General features: G+C 48.1%; 2 protein-coding genes across 3 annotated transcripts in view; one reads left to right on the top strand and one right to left on the bottom strand.

Annotated features, from left to right (window-relative positions):
• Positions 1-14,540, top strand: part of ARHGAP44 (Rho GTPase activating protein 44) — a 261,012-nt gene extending 246,472 nt beyond the window's left edge. The window contains exons 19-21 of the mRNA XM_064271800.1: positions 86-243; positions 8,528-8,911; positions 12,796-14,540. Coding sequence (XP_064127870.1) covers positions 86-243; positions 8,528-8,911; positions 12,796-12,935 — 682 coding nt within the window. The 3' untranslated portion in view covers positions 12,936-14,540. The remainder of the gene's footprint in view (positions 1-85; positions 244-8,527; positions 8,912-12,795) is intronic.
• A 262-nt stretch (positions 14,541-14,802) lies between these two features.
• Positions 14,803-19,728, bottom strand: part of ELAC2 (elaC ribonuclease Z 2) — a 32,015-nt gene continuing 27,089 nt past the window's right edge. For both annotated transcript variants that reach the window (XM_010596622.3, XM_003416799.3), the window contains exons 20-24: positions 17,108-17,207; positions 16,914-17,034; positions 16,624-16,702; positions 15,949-16,093; positions 14,803-15,406 (exon numbers count right to left, since the gene is read on the bottom strand). In XM_010596622.3, coding sequence (XP_010594924.1) covers positions 15,182-15,406; positions 15,949-16,093; positions 16,624-16,702; positions 16,914-17,034; positions 17,108-17,207 — 670 coding nt within the window. In that variant the 3' untranslated portion in view covers positions 14,803-15,181. The remainder of the gene's footprint in view (positions 15,407-15,948; positions 16,094-16,623; positions 16,703-16,913; positions 17,035-17,107; positions 17,208-19,728) is intronic.

Raw genomic sequence — 19,728 nt, forward strand, 5'->3', positions numbered from 1 at the left:
GCACGTAGGATGGCTATAGGTAAGGCCGGTGCTGATGTTGACTGAGTTCAGGGGTTCTCTTTTGTTCTGTGTGTTTGTGTTTCAGTGCTCCTAAAAGCAAAGAACTTTCTCCAGGGTCTGGGCAGAAAGGAAGTCCAGGCTCCAGCCAGGGGACGCCCTGTGCAGGGGCACAACCAGGGGTACAACCGGGGTCCAGTTCCAGCCAGCCATCCGCAGACCAGAGTCCTCACACCCTCCGGAAAGGTACGTCCCTCTGCCCTTGTCGGTAGCCTCAGGCCTAAGAGCTGTGAAACTCGAGGCCAACTCATTTCCTTCAATTAGTGCGAATATTAAGTCCCAGAATAAGGAAGACCAGAGAAGAATTGACACCTTTGAATTGTGGTGTTGGCGAAGAACATTGAATATACCATGGACTGCCAGAAGAAGGAACATATCTGTCTTGGAAGAAGTACAGCAGAGTACTCCTTGGAAGTGAGGATGGTGAGACTTCGTCTCACGTACTTTGGACGTGTTATCAGGAGGGACCAGTCCCTGGAGAAGACCATCATGCTTGGTAAAGTAGAGGTTGGGCAAAAAAGAGGAAGACCTTCAATGAGATGGATTGACACAATGGCTCCAACAATGGGCTCAAACATAGCAAGGACTGTGAGGATGGCACAGGATCCAGCAGTGTTTCATTCGGTTGTACATAGGGTTGCTATGAGTTGGAACTGACTCGGTGGCACCTAGCAACAACAACTGGGTCCTTATGTAGTGCGAGTGGTTTGCAATCAGCTGTTAACCTAAAAGGTGGTAGTTCCAACCCACTTAGTAGCACTGTGGAAGAAAGGCATGGCAATCTGATTCAGTAAAGGTAACAGCCAAGGAAACCCTATGGGGAAGTTCTACTTTATAACATACAGGGTCTCCAGGAACCAGGATCAACTCAATGAGTTTGCTTTTAGTTAGCATGGACATTTAGAAACTTTGAGGTTTAGTGAAAAATTCCTGGTCTGGGCGTTAGAGCTTTGGGAAGTTAACCAACCACAGGAGGGATCATTTCACCTTATTCCTCAGTTTACTCATTTGAAAAGCAGGCTCTTTATGGTATATATAAAAAAAAGCTTCCCTTACACCAAGACTTCAGCACAAAAATCATCGTGCAGGATGACACAGCTCATGTTTTCCATAGACCTTGTCAAACCCTACTTCCATCATTTAAGAAGCTGCATGGGGTCTTCTGCTGGTGGCCTGCCCCCTCAACCTGGGCCCTGCACAGCTGCCTACCCCGAGGATGCTTGTAGGGGATGTGTAGTGACCAAGAGGAGAGAGTCCGGATAGTTTCTCTGAGTCCTGACCTGTGATACTTCTCTTTTGGAAGACCTGAGGTAGAATTGCTACCCTGAACCATGAGCTGCTCAACCCAGGACTGTGCCTCTGGAACTCATTGGGAAAGCCCAACCGCTCTCAATGAAATCACTCCCAAGACGAAGCTGTGCTTCCTGGTGACATTAACAAATGTGGAGCTGTACTGAATGTGAGCTTACCCGAACCTCTTGTGTTTGGTTTCATCTTATGTCACCTTTTTGCCAAGGCTTTGACTTGTTTAAAATAACATATTGTTTAATCTGTTCTAACCTTTGGCCTTTCAGGCTTCTACAGGGCTTTAGTTCCAGAATCTGTTGAATTGGGCTGTGTTCACACATAGCCTTCCTGACAGGTTCGATTCTAGCTTTCTATTTCCAGGCAACAGTGGCAATCCCATTATCCTAGTCTGTCATTACTCAGCCCTTTGATCTTTTTAGGTCCCCATTCATTCCTTCTGTTGTTGTTAGCTGCCAGTGATCAGGCCCTGACTCATGGTGACCTCATATACAATGTGATCCAGCCATTGAGATTCATAGGGTTTTAATTGGCTGATTTTTGGAAGTAGATTTCCAGGCCTTTTCTCTTAGTCCCTCTACTGAAACCTGTTCAGCATCATGTTAATAGTTGTTGCTAGGTGCCATGGAGTTGGTTTTAACTCATACAGTGACCCTATGTACAACAGAAGGAAATTGCACAGTCCTGCACCATCCTCACAATCCTTGCTACGTTTGAGACCATTGTTGTACCCACTGTGTCAGTCCATCTCATTGAGGGTCTTCGTCTTTGTTGCTGACCCTATACTTTACCAAGCATGATGTCCTCCTCCAGGGACTGGTCCCTCCTGACAACATGTCCAAAGTATGTGAGATGAAGCCTCACCATCCTCACTTCTAAGGAGCATGCTGGCTATACTGCTTCCAAGACAGATTCGTTCATTCTGCAGTGGCCTATGGTATATTCGGTATTCTTTGCCAACCCCATCGTTCAAATGTATCAGTTCTTCTTCGGTCTTCTTCATTCATTGTCCAGCTTTTGCATGCATATGAGGCTATTGAAAATATCATGGCTTGGATCAGGGGTACCTTAGTCCTCAAAGTGACATCTTTGGTTGTTAACACTTTAAAGAGGTCTTTTACAGCAGATTTGCACAATGCAATATGTTGTTTGATTTCTTGGCTCCTGCTTCCATGAGTGTTGATTGTGGATCCAAGTCAAATGAAATTCTTGACAACTTCAGTAGTTTCTCTGTTTATCATGATGTTGCTCATTGGTCCAGTTGTGAGGATTTTTGTTTTCTTATGTTGAGGTGTAATCCATACTGAAGACTGTGGGCTTTGATCTTCATCAGTAAGTGCTTCAAGTCTTCTTTGCTTTTAGCAAGCAAGGTTGTGTCATCTGCGTATCACAGGTTGTTAATGAGTCTTCCTCCAGTCCTGATGTGGTGTTCTTCTTCATATAGTTCGGTTTCTCAGATTATTTGTATAGCATACAGATTGAATAAGAATGGTGAAAGAATACAACCCTGACACACGTTTTCTGATTTTAAACCACTCAGTATCCCCTTTTGCTTTTTGAATGACTGCCTCTTGGTCTATATACAGGTTCTGCATGAGCAAAATTAAGTGTCCTAGAATTTGCTGTTATCCCTAATTTGCAGAGATCCACACAGTCAAATGCCTTTGCATAGTCAGTATAACATAGGTAAACATCTTTTTGATATTCTCTGCTTTCAGCCAAGATCCATCTGACACCAGCAGTGATATCCTTGCAATATTAATGATATTGTTGGATAAGTTCCTCGTTCTGTTGGCTCACCTTTCTTTGAAATGGGCACAAATATGGATTTCTTCCAGTTAGTTGGCCAGGTAGTTGTCTTCCAAATTTTTTGGCATGGACGAGTGAGTACTTCCAGCATTACATCTTGTGGTGTTTAAGATTGTGTCAGCTTGGCTGGGCCATGATTCTCAGTGTTTTGACAGTTGTATAATGTTTTGATCACTTCCCTGTTAAAATTTGATATGTGATCACCCACACGATGGAATCTGCTGAGTGGTACCAGCTGGGGGCAGGGCCTGTGGTGGCTCCCCGCCCCCTCAGGCTGTCCATTCTCCTCCACCTTCTTCCTTCCTGCTCACCTTGCCAAGGCTTTTGTCTTGTTCTGGATCCAGCAGCTGTCTCTTGTCATCTGACCTCTGTCGATCTTGGGATTCATCGATATTCACAGGCTGCAAGCAAGAGTCCTGAACCCCAACCTGCCGATCTTGGGTTCGCCAGCCCCTGTGGCAGTGTGAATCAGGAGAAGCCTTGCAGTTTTACCTGCCGATCCTGGGATTTGTTGACCTTCACAGCCTGTGAGTCGGAACTCTGCTCTCTCACCTGCTGGTCTTGGTTGGGTTTGCCAGCTTCTATGGCTGCATGAATTGGGAGAGGCCGACTGGGACATCGCAGGCTCTACAATCATGTGAGCCGTTTCCTTGATGTAAGTCTCTCTCTGTATATGTATTTCTGTGCTTTACTGGTTTTGCTTCTCTAGAGATCCCAGCCTAAGACACGTTTGTTTGTTGGAACATCTTGGTTGTCAGTCAGTTCCTGGAGCCTTATGTTCCGTCAGTGCCTTCACTGCGGCTCGGACTTCTTCCTTCAGCACCATCGGTTCTTGATCACATGCTGCTTCCTGAAATGGCTGGACATTGACCGGGTCTTTTTGGCACAGTGACTCTGAGTGTTCTTTCCATCTCCTTTTGGTGCTTCCTGCGTTATTCGGTATTTTGCCTGTAGAATCCTTCAGTATCGCAACTTGAGGCTTCAGTTGTTTTGTTTTCTTCAGTTCTTTCAGCTTCAGAAATGCCAAGCATGTTCTTCTCATTTGGTTTGCTAACTCCAGGTCTTTGCACATTTCATTATAATACTTTACTTTGTCTTATCAAGCTGCACTTAGAAGTCTTCTGTTCAGTTCTTTTACTTATTTCTCACTTTCCCATTACCTACTTGACATTTAAGAGCAAGTTTCGGAGTGTCTTCTGACATTCATTTTGATCTTTCCTTTCTTTTTAGTGACCTTTTGCTTTCTTCATGTATGATATCCTTGATGTCATTCCACAACTTGTCTTAGGTGATTAGAATTCAATGAGTCAAATCTGTTCTTGAGGTGGTTTCTAAATTTAGGGGGGATATACTCAAAGTCATATTTTGGCTCTCATGGAATTGTTTTAATTTTCTTCAGTTTTAACTTGAAGTTGCCTGTGAGCAATTGATGGTCTGTTCTGGACTCAACCCCTGGCCTTGTTCTGACTGATGATATTGAGCTTCTCCATCATCTCTTTCCACAGATGTAGTCAATTTGATTCCTGTGTATTCCATCTGGTGAGGTCCACGTGTATAGTCACTGTTTATGTTGGTGAAAAAAGGTATTTGCAATGAAGAAGTCATTGGTCTTGTCAAATTCTATCATGCAGTCTTCTGTGTCGTTTTTAACACCAAGGCCATATTTTCCAACTACCAATCCTTCATTTTTCTTTCCAACTTTTGCATTCCAATCACCAATAATTATCAATGCACCTTGGTTGTATATTTGATCAATTTCAGACTGCAGAAATTGGTAAAAATCTTCAATTTCTTCATCATTGGCATTAGTGGTTGGTGCTTAAATTGGAGTAATAGCCGTATTAACTGGTCGTCCCTGCAGGTGTATGGATCTTATCCTATCACTGATAGATTTGTACTTCAGGGTGGATCTTGAAATGTTCGTTATGGCAATGACTGTGATGCCATTCCTCTTCGAGTTGTCATTCCCAGCACAGTAGACCATATGACTGTCCAATTCAAAGTGGCCACTACCAGTCCATTTCAGCTCACTAATGCCTACGATATTGATCTTTATGCATTCCAGTTCATTTTTGATGACCTCCGATTTCCCTAGACTCATTCTTCGTACATTCCACGTTCTGATTATTACTGGATATTTGCAGTTGTTTCTTCTCATTTCGAGTGGTCTCCATCAGCAAATGAAGGTCCCGAAAGCTTGACTCCCTCCACATCATTAAGGTTTACTCTGCTTTGAGGAGGCACCTCTTCCCCTGTTGTATTTTGAGTGTCTTCCCGCCCGAGGGGCTCATCTTCTGGCACTGTAGCAGACGGTGTTCCGCTGCTATCTGTAACGTTGCTATTTAGCGTCATAGCAACATGCAAGTCCCCACTTACAGACAGGTGGTGGCTGCACATGAGGTACATTGACCAGGAATCAAACCTGGGTCTCCTCCTTGCATGGAAGGTGAGAATTCTACCACTGAATCCCCATTACCCCCTTCATTCTTTATACTTTCTGCAAATATTTATTGAACCCCTACTCTGTGCTAAGTACAGACAGTGCAACCGTGTGAGAGAGAGACAGCCTCTTCAGAAAGGAAAACACACAACTATGCTACAAGGGTGGTGCTGCTGTGCTGGGGGGCACTGTGGGGACACATGGGGACACCTCTTTCAGAGTCACAAGTTAGGAGGGTGGCCCAGAGGAAACTGCATTTCAAAGGTTGAATAGGAGTGTTGGGATGGAATTTTAGTGTTCCAGGGACTTTCTCCAGCACCAACAGGTTTGCCTTGCCATCTACATATTGTAGTTCTTTGGCACTTCTTTGTTTACCAAGCCCTTTAATCCCCTATCCAGCCAGTGTCCTATCCATTGGAGGGTCAGGGCTCCTGTTCCTGCCCAGTCTGCTTCCTAAGACCACTGTCAGGTTGGCCTTTTTACTTTCCACGCACACTGGACCTGTACAAGGAGGACAGTCTAGAATGATTCAGGTCACATTCCCAAGTGACACTTAATAGCTCAGAGCCATCATTTGAAAGCAGGGCTTTAGACAGTTTGAAAAGGTTCAGCTTTGGCCAGTGGAAACAAGGGCAACGTATGTGTTGCGTAGCAACCAAAGCTCTTGCCGGTTGGATTTTGTCCTGAGTAGGAAACAGCCTTGCCTTGCTCAAAGATGGCAGCGGACCCTGGCACTTTGAATGTGTGTCACTCTCCACAGTCCTGCCAGTAATCCAGTCTCTCACATCAGAAGACTTTCAGGAGACAGTAATCCATTCTGCATCTAGAAACTTTCAGGACCCTGATGCAAGAGTTTAGATTATTGGCAGGACTGTGGAGAGCCTCACACTCAAAGTGCCAGGGTCAGCCATCATCTTTGAATGGGGAGACACTGTTTCCTACTCAGGACAAAATCTGATGGGCAAGAGCTTTGGTTGCTATGCAATGCTTACGCTGCCCTTGTTTCCGCTGGCAGTGACTGAACAGCTTTGAACTGGTTTGAAGCCCTGTTTGAGAGGTATAGTTTTCTTCTTCAACCTCCACTGCTGCCATTGCTCATTATTGACGCGCTTAGCTTTTTTTTTTTGATCACTAGGTCTTTTGAGACTTTGCCTACACTTTAACATCGTGGCCAAGTTTTGTCAGTACCCAGAGTGTGTCCTCCCTCTCTGAGCTCATTTTCAAGAAGACATGTTCAAGCATTGAAACCTAGGGCTTCTGCTTTCTTCTCACCCAAAATAGTGAACTCCTGGATCAGCAATCCCTGCCAGCCATGCATTACAGTAGCAGCTGCTGTGAAAACTTACTCTGTACTCAGGGAGTAGAGTTGAAATATGCAACTAAAAAATTAAGTGGTTTTATTAGTAGTAAATCATAATTACCACCCGTTGCCACTGAGTCACCTTCGACTTACGGCAGCCCCATGAGTACCAGAGCAGAACTGTGCTGCAGAGGCTGATTTTCAATAGCCGATTTTTTGGAAATAGATCACCAGGTTTTCTTCCAAGACACCTCTGGGTGGGTGTGAACCATCAGCCTTTTGGTTAGCAGCTGAGCTCATTAACCATTTGCACCGTCCAGAGATTCCAAGCCATAATTACACAGTCCTTTACCTACATGGTCCCATTTAATTATCCAATTAATTATCACAGTGCTGTGTGGGAAATATTATTCTTCCCATTGTATACAAGAGGTGTAAATAAGTTGCCCAGTGCATACAGTAGGTAAGTGGCAGGATAGGAATTTGAACCCAAGTTGTTGGGACTCTAAAGAACGGTTCGTTTTCTTTTCCACACTGAGAGAGCCAGAGGTGCACACAAAGTATTGTTAAAATAGATGTCGAGGATCTGTTGTTAAAATAGATGTTAAGTCCCTGAGGACTTAAAAGAATCAGTGCCACCCACAGCCAACACTTACAAGGAGGGTTGGGGCTGTGATGTGCTTGAAAAATATAGTACATCAGTATATGCTTGCACCCAGAGGCTGCAATTCTCGAATGACTAAAAGAACAAAAAAGGAAATCTGTGAGCAGGTAGGCAGGATTGGGGTAGGGGGAGGGGAAGACACAGCCATGGAGGCAGGCGGTTTCTGCGGCCAGAGAATTGAGTCGTAGGTCCCCACTATGGCAGCCTAGAGCCAGTCCTGCATGATGGGCTCCATGCAGGAGGCCCCAGGGCAGCCCACCCTCAGCACTCAAGGTGGGAGATGGTCTGAACGTGACCTTCCTATCAGGCACCACCATGGGTGGATCTTGGAAAAGCTGGTAGTAGAGGGGCGGGCGTGTTGGATAGCAGCTGCGGGTGACTCTGTCCTGTTTTATAAACCGCCTTTCCTACAGATGATCCAGGGAAGGGAAGTGACTCAGGCAGAAGTGTTGGTAGGTTCAGCCAAAATTAACTGTTTCCTACCCAAAGGCTTGCCCTGGACCGGGCCTCCACGGTCTCAGTTGAGCTTTGATCCTTCTTGGCTGCACCCAGCATGACTGAGTCACTCTTCTTTGAGTGGAGCTGTGAGGTCTTTTACCACTTCGAAGTAATGGGAGGCACTGGAAACCAGCCTGTTGCCTGTGGATGGGACATTGGCTCTCCAGCTTGGCTGTGTGTGTGTATGTGTGTAGATCATGGCAAGAATCCACAAAAGAGGAGCAGAAATTAGTGAACAGATGGAAAGATATGAAAACTTGCACTTCTAAGTTAATTTGTTTTTAATATCATATTCCTGTATTGTACAAGGCAGTATAAATTTTAGCTTCTCTCAGTGTAGCAAGAGGTGGGAGCGGGTGGAAGATAGGCAGGGATACCTGAAGGGTATGCAAACAGGCCACACAGAATGCACTTCATTAAACACCGTCGTGTTGTGTTGTGTTTTCTCTTTCAGTTTCAAAGAAGTTGGCACCAATTCCACCCAAGGTTCCCTTTGGCCAGCCGGGGGCTATGACTGAGCAGCCCACCACCGGCCAGCCATCCCCCGTCAGCCTCTCTCCCACCCCTCCAAGCACCCCATCGCCCTACGGACTGAATTACCCACAAGGGTACTCCTTGGCCTCAGGCCAGCTCTCCCCAGCTGCGGCAGCCCCTCCTCTGACCTCTCCTTCTGTCTTTACAAGCACTTTAGCCAAATCACGGCCCACCCCTAAGCCCCGACAGAGACCCACCCTGCCGCCTCCTCAGCCTCCCACAGGAAGCCTCTCGGCCTCTAGCCCACAGCCTGCGGAGCACCCTATGCTAGATGGCATGTCCCCTGGGGAGAGCATGTCCACAGGTAACCAAGCCGCTGGCTCCCTCGCGTTTTTCTGTGAACGGTAGCAGAGTGTGCGGCGTGGAGGGGTGGTTGGCCTCACTGTGCTCAGGGCTTCCTGTCTGAATGAGATTGCTGTGCTGGTGCCACGTGTAGTTTACAGGATGACCTCCTCAGCAGCCTACCAGTAAGCCAGTGAACAGCAGCCCCCCGAATCCAGGTTGTCCTTCAGGGTGACTTCTCCCAATCTCGTGCCCGGCAGCCCAGAATTCTGGGTCTAATCTTAATTTTTTGGCCTTGGAGTGGAGCCTCAGTGATGCCAAAACAGCTGGTGTCAAAAACAGGTGCAGTATTTGAGGCTCTCCTTGCGTGGACCCCAAGCAACCAAACAGGCACAAATCCTTACGTTGAGAACAAGGGCTAAGAACCACGGTCAAAGTAAGCCTTACTAGAAAGATAGATTTCTAGCAATATTTTTACTAGGAGACGGTCAGCTTCAGAAAAGACATGTAGTCCCCACCCCTGCCCCCTAATTCCTTGAGAAGCTAATTGGACAAGGCAACAGCTACTGTTAAGTTTTGCCCTAAATTTAAAAATAAAGACAGCTATTTTCCCCCAGAAGAATGCATGAGATAAAAACCCAAACTCATACCACATTTAGCAAACACCACTCATTTGTTGGAAGAAAACGAGGACGGTTTTGAACTGTCTCCCCAGACCCTCTGACCACACGATATGATGCCTCAGGGGCTGACCTGTGGTGACTGCTGAAGTCAGTATAGCAGTCCCCTCATTCAGGGAGGCAGGTAACATACTGGGCCGTGCCTGGAGTAGTCAGCCATTGTGTCACTACATGGCAGAGAGCCTGTACACAACCACTCAGTATTGTCCCAAGTGGCAGAAACACATACACACACACACACAGTTCAAAGAACCTGAGTCCCAGCTCAAGCCAGTGCATCTAGGTCCACAGTGCACTGGGGTTTCTCATGGGGACTGTCCCCACACCCCACATCCCTTGATTGGAGGGAAGCACTGAGCCTGCGGAGTCCGGCTTCTTGCTGCCTCTGAAAAAGCTAGTCAATTTTCAGTGTTTGTGCAGGGTCAGGAGTAAATATGGGTAGCCACCTCCTGGTAATCTGGCTTATTCGGGGATGTGATTACTACTCAGAGTTCAGCTGCTGTCATCTACACTGAGGCTTAAGGAAAAATGGACAGTCCCTCCTTGGAAATGACAGCATCACTTCCCAATTGGCAGTCCTTGCAGTGGTGAGGAATGTTTTCCTGAGTAGGGGGAGCCTGCAGGCCTCCTGCCCTTGGGGGTTGTCGCCTGAGCACATTGGCCCCATGGCAGCTGCCGGTGGCTGCCTTGGCTGCCGACGTTCCTGGCCTCCCCAGGCAGGGACGTGTTACTGGCGGCATCACAGGCAACAGGGTGAGCAGTGGGTGCAGGGGACATTACTCGTAGAAGACCCAGGAAGAGGGCACGTACTTGAGGGACAACGACCCTCCACCTGCCTGAAAACGTAGCACTTACGTTCCGGCACGTGGGCTGAAGACCTGCTGACCCTTAGAGTGAGTGACGCCCTCCACGTACACTCTGCTTTGTTTTCCCATTCTTGTGGGAGCAGACTGTCTCGGCCCGTACGTCCAGTCTCTGAGCCAGGAGAAAAGCCGTAGGGTTTCGTGTGGCCCACCTGTGACCGTGAAACTTGTCATAGTGTTCTGTTGCGTTCTCGTTTGGCCGTGTTGATTCCTTTCTCCCAATCCTATCATTGTGTTCTTGCAGCTGTGTGACATGAGTGACGCAGTGTTGGATACGTGTGAGGGGCTGTTCAGGGTAAGCTGGCCCCGGCCTCACCTCCTCACCCCCCGGCCAGCTCACAGGCCGGCCGCCCGCTCCGTCCCCTCTGCATGTGGCTCGCTGGGCTGCCGCACTCTTCCTGCCTCCCCAGCTTCCACAGCAGCCACCTGGCCCCTGAGCTGATTTGGCTTTTTGGAATCACTGGCTTTTTTGTTTTTTGGTTTTTTTTTTTGCCTTTTCATTAGGAAGAGCTGGGGTGGGGGGACTAACAAACAGGCTAAGCCCTTTTTCCCCCACCTTCTCCTTCACCAGGACCACCCAGTTTCAATTCCTCATTCCCTCTCCCTTTGGCTTAGAGCTTGGGTAGGTACCAGATCTGTTCTTCCTACAAGGAAGCCGTTTTGTGACTTGACCGCTGGCCGAAGGCTTTTGTGCTCAGTGCCCCAGGGAGGGTTCGCCTGTAGATCTTTGTTCAGGGCAGTGTCTTTGTGGGAAGACACGCCGGTGCAGGCAGACACAGGGACCTCGCTGGGGCCGAGTCCTCAGGACGGGGACTTCCAGCAAACACCCAAGGGTGTACCTGTGGATCTCCACTCTCAGATTTCATCTCTAACCTGTCTTCCTCTGGGCTCAGAGCCGGCAAACCCTGAGAGAGGCCCCTCAGTCTCAGAATTCTTACCCGAGCCTCGCCCACGCCCCCGATGTGTATCGCCAGCTAGAGACTTTCCATCCAACTCAGTAATTTATTTTGGGAGCATTTATACCAGTATCTGCCTGGTCGGCTCCTATAAACAGAGGCAAAAGCAGGAAAGACCGCAGGAGGAATGAGGTGTCTGCCTCTGTGAGGGGTGGGCAGAGTGGATGAGGGAAGGGCTTTCCCCACTTTGGCCTCCAGGCTCCCGGGGGTGCGCCCTCTCAGCCCCTGGTCTTGCACAGCAGCCTGACGCAGGAGGACGGTGGCAGTGACAGACAGGTTTCTAACAGACACTTCGGGAGACGTCTCCAAAACTAGCAGTCACAGCTTCCCTCTTCCTGTGAACGTCAGCGGGGCTCTCTCCCTGGACCCTGGTCCCCTGCCACCGGAACTGCCTTCTCCTTCAGGGCACTCTTTAAGGGGCTGGAGGATGTCAGTGACAGCTGACACCACACGCCCCTTCTGGGCTGGGCACACTTTAGTCGCTTTCTCAGTATCATGTTTAAGCTCATCACCATCCTTTATTCTTCCCATCTGACTGCTTAGGACACTGAGGCACAGGGAAGGTAAAGCATTTACCAGGCCACCCTCCTAATTCCTGACAGAGATGGGGCTTCGTGCTCTTAGCCGATGCTCCACCCGCCTTAGATGCCCTGCCAGGGCAAGGCACAGGAGAAATGGGCCCTCATGCTAAAGGAGGGCACAGACAGGCCCAGAGGCCCCCAGACACCCTTTCAGGAGGCAGAGCTGCCTGCTTCAGGATGAGCAAGTGGCATTGGCCGAGCCAGCCTCAAACCCACCGAGGTTCCCCTGAACAGCCAGCAAAACGAAGACAGGCTGGAAGGGCGTTCTGAGGACCACTTGGGGGTGGGGAGAGGGAGAAGGTGCTTTTGTCCCAGAGTGTACATGTTTGTGTGTCTTTTAGGACAGTGTCCAAATGTCTGTCTGTGCACTCAAGTGGGGTATTTCCCAGACTAAACTTAATTGTTTAAAAACAAAAGCAAACCCTCCCAAGGCTGTCCTGGAGCAGCTCCCATTCTAGCTCCACCTTCCCTGTCGCCCCTGAGAGCTGCCCCTGACCTAGGCTGGCCAGCAGGGCTGAGTGAAGGCCAGGAGCGCAGCCGGTCAAGGGCTGAGCTGGAGGGTTGAGGTGTAACCTGGGGAAGCCGTTCAGGCAGTCCTCTCTGCCCATGGCAGAGTCAGACGCCTTGCTCTTCCAGGCTTACAAGGTAGAAGCCGAGCGGGTCGGACCCTAAACTGACCCTGCAGTAGGTTTCAACCAGCCCCTAAATACTCTGCCCCTAAAACGAGCAGAGCGCTGCTGCTTAGCGCTAGCTGTATTTGCCTGCAGTGAGCATCTCCTCAGCTGGATGTCTCTGTTCACCCACCTCTCTCTCTGCCAATTTCCAGATCTTGTCCACTTTGATATCCCCTCTATCCACGTAGAGCTGGGGTCCTCGCTCCGCCTGAGCCCCCTGGAGCACATGCGGCGACACTCGGTGACTGAGAAAAGGGACTCGGAGGAGGAGTCTGAGAGCACCGCCCTCTGACACGGCTTTCCCGCCCACCCAACCCGCGTGTACATACGTGTGCCCAGACGCCCGCTGCCAGGAGCATCGTGAGCGTGCCGTGTTCTTGGCTCCTTGTTGTCACTGCCAGCGAGAGGTTGGATTTTCAGTGTGAGCTCCGGCCCAGGTGGTGCATGGCGGTGGTGCGTATTTTGTTTGTTCCTTTCAGGTGGTTACCTGGGCCTTTTGTTTGATCTTTGCCTTTTGACTTTGTGCCTCTTGATCCACTCTCAGCCTCCAGGCCAAGCAGCACCCGCCTCTCTCCACCCACGGGACTGCTTGTCAGAAAGGCCCCCTGCAGGGCAGGGGTGCTGGGGCGACTGGTTGGTTAGCCGTGGGGGCTGCTGTCTTTCCTTCGACAGCTAATGGCTAGCCCTGCAGTATCAGCTTTATCTGACAGGGGGACTTCCGGACATCCTGGGGCACCTGGCTTTTCCTCCTGCTTGGCGGGGTGCGGGCACAGCCAGTGACAAAACCTTATGGCTGCCCTTGGTCAGACGGCTCAAAAGTAAATTGCTTAAAACCAAGTATGTGTCACTTCCTAACAGTCTTATTTATATGAGCGGAAGCTCCTTTTATCCCTATTGTTTTATATTTTTGGATTTAAATGATCCTGAGGCTGTCAGTAGGGCCCAGCCGCCCCTTCCCCACAAATGTTAGCTCTCTGGCAGGCGCTCTGACCCCCAGAGCTTGCTAGGTGTGTGGGCCCAGAGCCTGGCTCTTCTTTCTGGAGGTTACAAGTGAATAGCAATAATTCTGTTGCCCAGAGCATGTCGACAAGAGGCAGCCAGCCCAGGGAGCACCAGCATCCGCCACACATCTCCTCATGAATCCCAGCCATTAGCAGGAGGGCCCAGAAGGGCACTGCAGAGCCTGTTCACACTTTGGGATTAAGGGAGTGAGAACCAGATTTGGGTCATGCATGCAAAACCAAGATTTACAATTTTGTCCTTTTAAAATAGATATAATATACCTATATATGATATAATATTTGTACATATGAAATCTATATTTGTTTAATTTGAGCCATTCAATCTAAACCAGTGTACAGGTATACAATGAAAATTTAAATGCTTCATTATTTTTCCCAACATGGTGTACAATCACCCTTCTTGGATGGGGGGTTTGCACAATTCCGATGTCACAGCTTTGCTCACTTCCTGGCAAGGGCGGTTCAGGACCCAATTTGTAATGGAGCCCAGGGGTCGAAAGTTACCTTTCAATACATGTACAAATAGCTGTCAAAAGTAATGTTATTAAAATAGATTGATCATCCCTGAGCATGGCCTATCTTCTTGTTTCAGTAACACACGTGGGGGGCACAGATATAGGTCTCAGGTGCTGCCCCATGAGGAACCCCAAGAGTCACCAGGGAAGGCAGAGTCCTTGGTCTCACATCTCTCGCATCACCTGAGTTTTAAAGCTCTTTCTCCACAAACAAATACTAGGTAGATCTTTGAAAAATATCTCAGTTTTCAAGCACTTAGTGTTTTTAAACCCCAAAAGGAGCCAGCCAGCCTAATGCAGGATTTCTCAGTACTCTCAAGGGCAAACAGTGACTCTCACTGTGGGGTAGGGGAGAGCCAGTCCACCGTTCCATGTCTCACCCAAAACCAAAAGAAGACGAGTCTCAATGCACTGCTTCAGCCACCCAGCGCCCCCACATGGCGTGGAGGACCTGCTTGGAGCGAGTCCTGTCAAAAACTAGGCTAGTGAGTGGGGAAGGCCTGTCTGCAGTCAGAGCTGGACATACAGGGCACACTGGGCCCTGACGGCAGTGGTGGCAGTGGCTGCAGTGAGGAGAGGACTCACCAGGACAACAAGCAGGACCAAGCGAGGGAACGCACGGTTCCAAACTGAATCTTTATTGTGTTTGGGTGTCTTGGACATTCAGACTTCCTTTCCAGCTCCCCATGCAGGCGGCTGGTCTCGGTGCAGAGAGCACACCTTCACTGGAGCAGGGGAGGCGTGCCGCCCTGATTTCTGTAGGATGTTTCCAAGGTAGACTGGCATGGGGATTAGTTACACTTGCTGTGTACACTGAGCAGCCTCCATACCCGCAGCTCCCCAGGTCCCAGGGGGGCTCTGGCAGATGGGTCCTTGTCCCAGAGCCCAGCCAGGGCACAGCATCACTCGTCTACTCCTGAGTGCTGTCCTTGTCGCGCTCTGCTCTTTGCCTTCGACTGACAGGAGAGCAGACACGCCCACGCACACGTCACTCTGACCCCTCACTGGGCTCTGGCCTTCTTGCTCTGTGGGCTTGGAGGCTCATCCCTGGGCACCCTCTTCTTGCTCTGTGGGCTCAGAGGCTCATCCTTGGAGAGCAGGGCCGCCCGCAGCTGCCGTAGCTCCCGCTTCTCCCTGCGTTCCTCCATCTCCTCAAGGTCATCAGCAAACAGGGCTTTGAGCGGGGGTATCAGCTTGGGCACTGTGGAAAAGTCTCCAAAGCAGACCTAAGGCAAGGAGGAGGTGAGGAGGTGAGGAGCACCCACGAGGGGATGGAGCTGTGAGTGACGTGTTCACACAGCAGCACCAACTCCCTCTCCTCACCAGTCAGCCCACCAGAGTTGACAAAGCACAAGAAGAGGTGCTGGTGACGTCCCCCCCGGCAAAAGGGGCCATATTGGTCCCTGGAAAAGCAATCCAGTCTTTCACAGTTGAGCTCCCCAAACAACAAACCCTGGCTTATTCTCTGCCCCTTCATTCCAGAAGGCCTGGGGGAAGAACGCCTCCTATCTACCAGGCTCGTGATAACTGAATGGACTGGGCCTAGCAGAGGCCTTTGTAATCCCCAGTGACCTGACTGAGGCTGGTTTCTGAATGGCCCCTGCAGCAGAAGGCCTCGCCTGTCAGTCTGGTGGTGAGCGTGACCCGGTGTGAATCACTGGGTGAGACACATCTTACACAGGTGGTCCCTGCACCCGAGGGGAGAATGTACCACCCTGTGCCATGTCCACCATCCCAGGCCCCATCCCACAGCCCACGACATAGAGACCTTCATGTGGTCAAAGGCGATTCCGACTCTGTCGTTGAAGTCGGGGCTGAAGAGGGGGATCTTGGCGTAGCGCTGACTGAAGTGGTTCAACATGATGAACCTGGCATTCATCTGCATCCCCACTCCAATAGCCTGGGAAGTCGTGCTGCGGAGAAAGAATGCAACTGAAGCTGAGCCCAAGGGAGGACTCCAGAGTGGAGAGTCCGCACTGACCTGGCCCTCGAACTTGCTCAGTGCACCTGGGAGGCCGCCAGGTCTCCTTACATGTTCCTCATTAGCTAGCACAAACTCCTGAGGGCCAGATGCCACACACTCCCCTAAGTCAGGCCCACAACAGGGCTTCCTACTTGGGGTAGAGCACGCTTTCATTAAAATACCAGACAAGATCCAGCTCCCCTCCCCCTTGGCCTTCTCCCCTACTTTGCCTGGCAATCCCTTGACCTGTCTTGCAGTTTATCCCGGCATACTTCCAGTTCTTTCAAAAACTGTCCCTGACCCTAGAACCCAGAGAACGCTGCATAAATAAAGGCAGAGCATTTATAAGAGAACTGCCTCGGCCTTGGCAGCCACATGCCCAAAGGGGCAATAGAAGGCTCCTCAAAGGTTCCACGTGGCAGAAGTTGGTGAGGGGTGGGGGGAAGAGTAGGTGATAAGGAACAAGAGGACCTATGTTACCTATGTGTCTTTTCCACTGCTTCCTCTTCTAAACCATCTTCCAAGGTGGCTTCATGTATGAGGAGGGTGGCATCTTTCCCTAGAGAACACACGGGCATCAGAACAGAGTCCCAGCATGAGAAGCACACAGCCCAGGGTTCAACGACAGTTTCCTACGTCCTGTAACTTGTCTGTGTGTGGCAGTGACACCCAAAAACTGTCAGGGTGGGTACCCAACTCTGCCACCGCTGCTGACCTACAAACTAGCCCACACGCCCCTGCAGCTACACGCCAAAGTGACCTCTACTCACCCATCTGGACCAGGGCGTCACAGGGCATGGTGTCCCCTGAATAGACCACTTTCCAGCCAGACGTGTGCACCAGCGCACAGCCGAACGCGTGCTTGCAGTGCCGAACCAGGCAGGTCTGGAACTACAGAGGCAGGGTGAGGGCTCTGCAGCTCTGCCCAGGTCACCCTCCCCAGTACCCACATGACCCCCTTTACCTTTTCCAAATCACATGTTTCCAACAGCGAGTTAATCAGTGTTTCAACTATGGGACTGGAGACCTCAGCCCCTTTCTGAAGGTATTTGGCAGGAATCAAACTGTGAGAAGATTAAACATCAAAAAATAAAATATTTAACATCTGGAATCAAAAGTTCAAGTCTCTTCAACACACCACTTTTGGTGAAGAACAGAACATCCAGAAAGAAAGAAGCTCAATAAAGACATGTAAGATCTAAATGCCACAGTCAACCAACTCAACCTTATAGACATATACAGAACACTCCATCCAACAGCAGCCAAGTATACTTCCTTTTCTAGCGCACGTGGAACATTCTCTAGACTAGACCACATATTAGGTCATAAAACAAGCCTTAGCAGAATCCAAAACATCGAAATATTACAAAGCATCTTCTCTGACCATAAGGCCATAAAAGTAGAAATCAATAACAAACAAAGCAGGGAAAAGAAATCAAACACTTGGAAACTGAACAATACCCTGCTCAAAAGTGACTGGGTTATAAAAGACATTAAGGATGTAATAAAGAAATTCATTGGATCCAATGAGAATGAAAACATTTCCTATCAGAACCTTTGGGACACAATTCAAGCAGTACTCGCAGTACTCAGATGTCAATTTATATCAATAAATGCATACATACAAAAAGAAGGGCCAAAATCAAAGAATTATGCCTGCAACTTGAACAAATAGAGAGCAACAAAAGAAACCCTCGGGCACCAGAAGAAAGCAAATAATAAAAATTAGGGCAGAATTAAATGAAATAGAAAACAGAAAAACAATTGAAAGAGTTAACAAGACCAAAAGCTGATTCTCTAAAAAAATTAACAAACTTGATAAACCACTGGCCAGACTGTCAAAAGAAAAACAGGAGAGGAAGCAATAAACCAAATAAGAAATGAGATGGGCAATACCACGACACACCCAACAGAAATTAAAAGGATCACAGCAGATTGCTATGAAAAACTGTACTCTAACAAATGTGAAAACCTAGAAGAAATGGATGAGTTTCTAGAAACACACTACCAACGTAAACTAACCCAAACAGAGGTAGAACAACTAAATAAACCCATGACAAAAGAAGAGATTGAAAAGGTAATCAAAAAACTCCCAACAAAAAAAAAGCCCCGGCCTGGACGGCTTCACTGCAGAGTTCTACCAAAGTTTAAGAGAAGAGGTAATACCACTACTACTAAAGGCATTTATTTCAGAGCATAGAAAAAGACGGAATACTCCCAAACTCATTCTATGAAGCCAGCAAATCCCTGATACCAAAACCAGGTAAAGACATCACAAAAAAAGAAAATTACAGACCTATATCCCTCATGAACTTAGATGCAAAAATCCTCGACAAAATTCTAGCCAATAGAATTCAACAACATATCAAAAAAATTATTCAGCATGACCAAGTGGGATTCATACCAGGTATGCAGCGATGGTTCAACATTAGAAAAACAATTAATGTAATTCATTATACAAATAAAGACAAGGACCACATGACCTTATCAATTCATACAGAAAAGGCATTTGACAAAGTTCAACACCCATTCATGATAAAAACTCAGCAAAATAGGAATAGAAGGAAAATTCCTCAGCATAATAAAGGGCATTTCTACAAAGCCAACAGCCAACATCATCCTAAATGGAGAAAGCCTGAAAGCATTTCCCTTGAGAAGAACCAGATAGGGATGCCCATTATCACCACTCTTATTCAACATTGTGCTGGAGGACCTAGCCAGAGCAATGAGGCTAGATAAAGAAATAAAGGGCATCCAGATTGGCCAGGAAGAAGTAAAAGTATCTATTTGCAGATGACATGATCTTAGACACAGAAAACCCTAAAGAATCCTCACAAAAACTACTGAAAGTGACAGACGAGTTCAGCAGAGTATAAGGATACGAGATAAATGTACAAAAATCAGTTGGATTCCTCTACACCAACAAGAAGAATATTGAAGAGGAAATCACCATTTACAGTTGCCCCCAATAAGATAAGATACTTAGGAATCAATCTTATCAGAGACGTAAAAGACCTATACAAAGAAAATGACAAGACACTACTACAAAAAACCTATATAAGTGGAAAACATACCTTGCTCATGGATAGGAAGATTGAACGTTGTAGAACTGTCTGTTCTACCAGAAGCCATCTATAGATACAGTGCAATTCCGATCCAAATTCCAACGACATTCTTTAATGAGTTGGAGAAACAAATCACCAACTTCATATGGAAGGGACAGAGGCCCCAGATAAGTAAAGCATCACTGAAAAAGATGAACAAAGTTGGGAGGCCTCACTCTATCTGATTTTAGAACCTATTATACCGCCACTGTAGTCAAAACAGCTTGGTACTGGTACAACAACAGATACATAGACCAGTGGAACAGAATTGAGAATCCAGACATAAAACTATCTACATATGAGCAGCTGATATTTGACAAAGGCCCAAAGTCAGTTAAATGGGGAAAAGACAGTCTCTTTAATAAATGGTGCTGGCATAACTGGATATCCATCTGCAAAAAAATGAAACCAAGACCCATACCTCATACCATGCACAAAAATGAACTCAAAATGGATCAAAGACCTAAATATAAAATCTAAA

The sequence above is a fragment of the Loxodonta africana genome, chromosome 18, assembly GCF_030014295.1.
Source record: "Loxodonta africana isolate mLoxAfr1 chromosome 18, mLoxAfr1.hap2, whole genome shotgun sequence".
Taxonomy (NCBI): domain Eukaryota; kingdom Metazoa; phylum Chordata; class Mammalia; order Proboscidea; family Elephantidae; genus Loxodonta; species Loxodonta africana.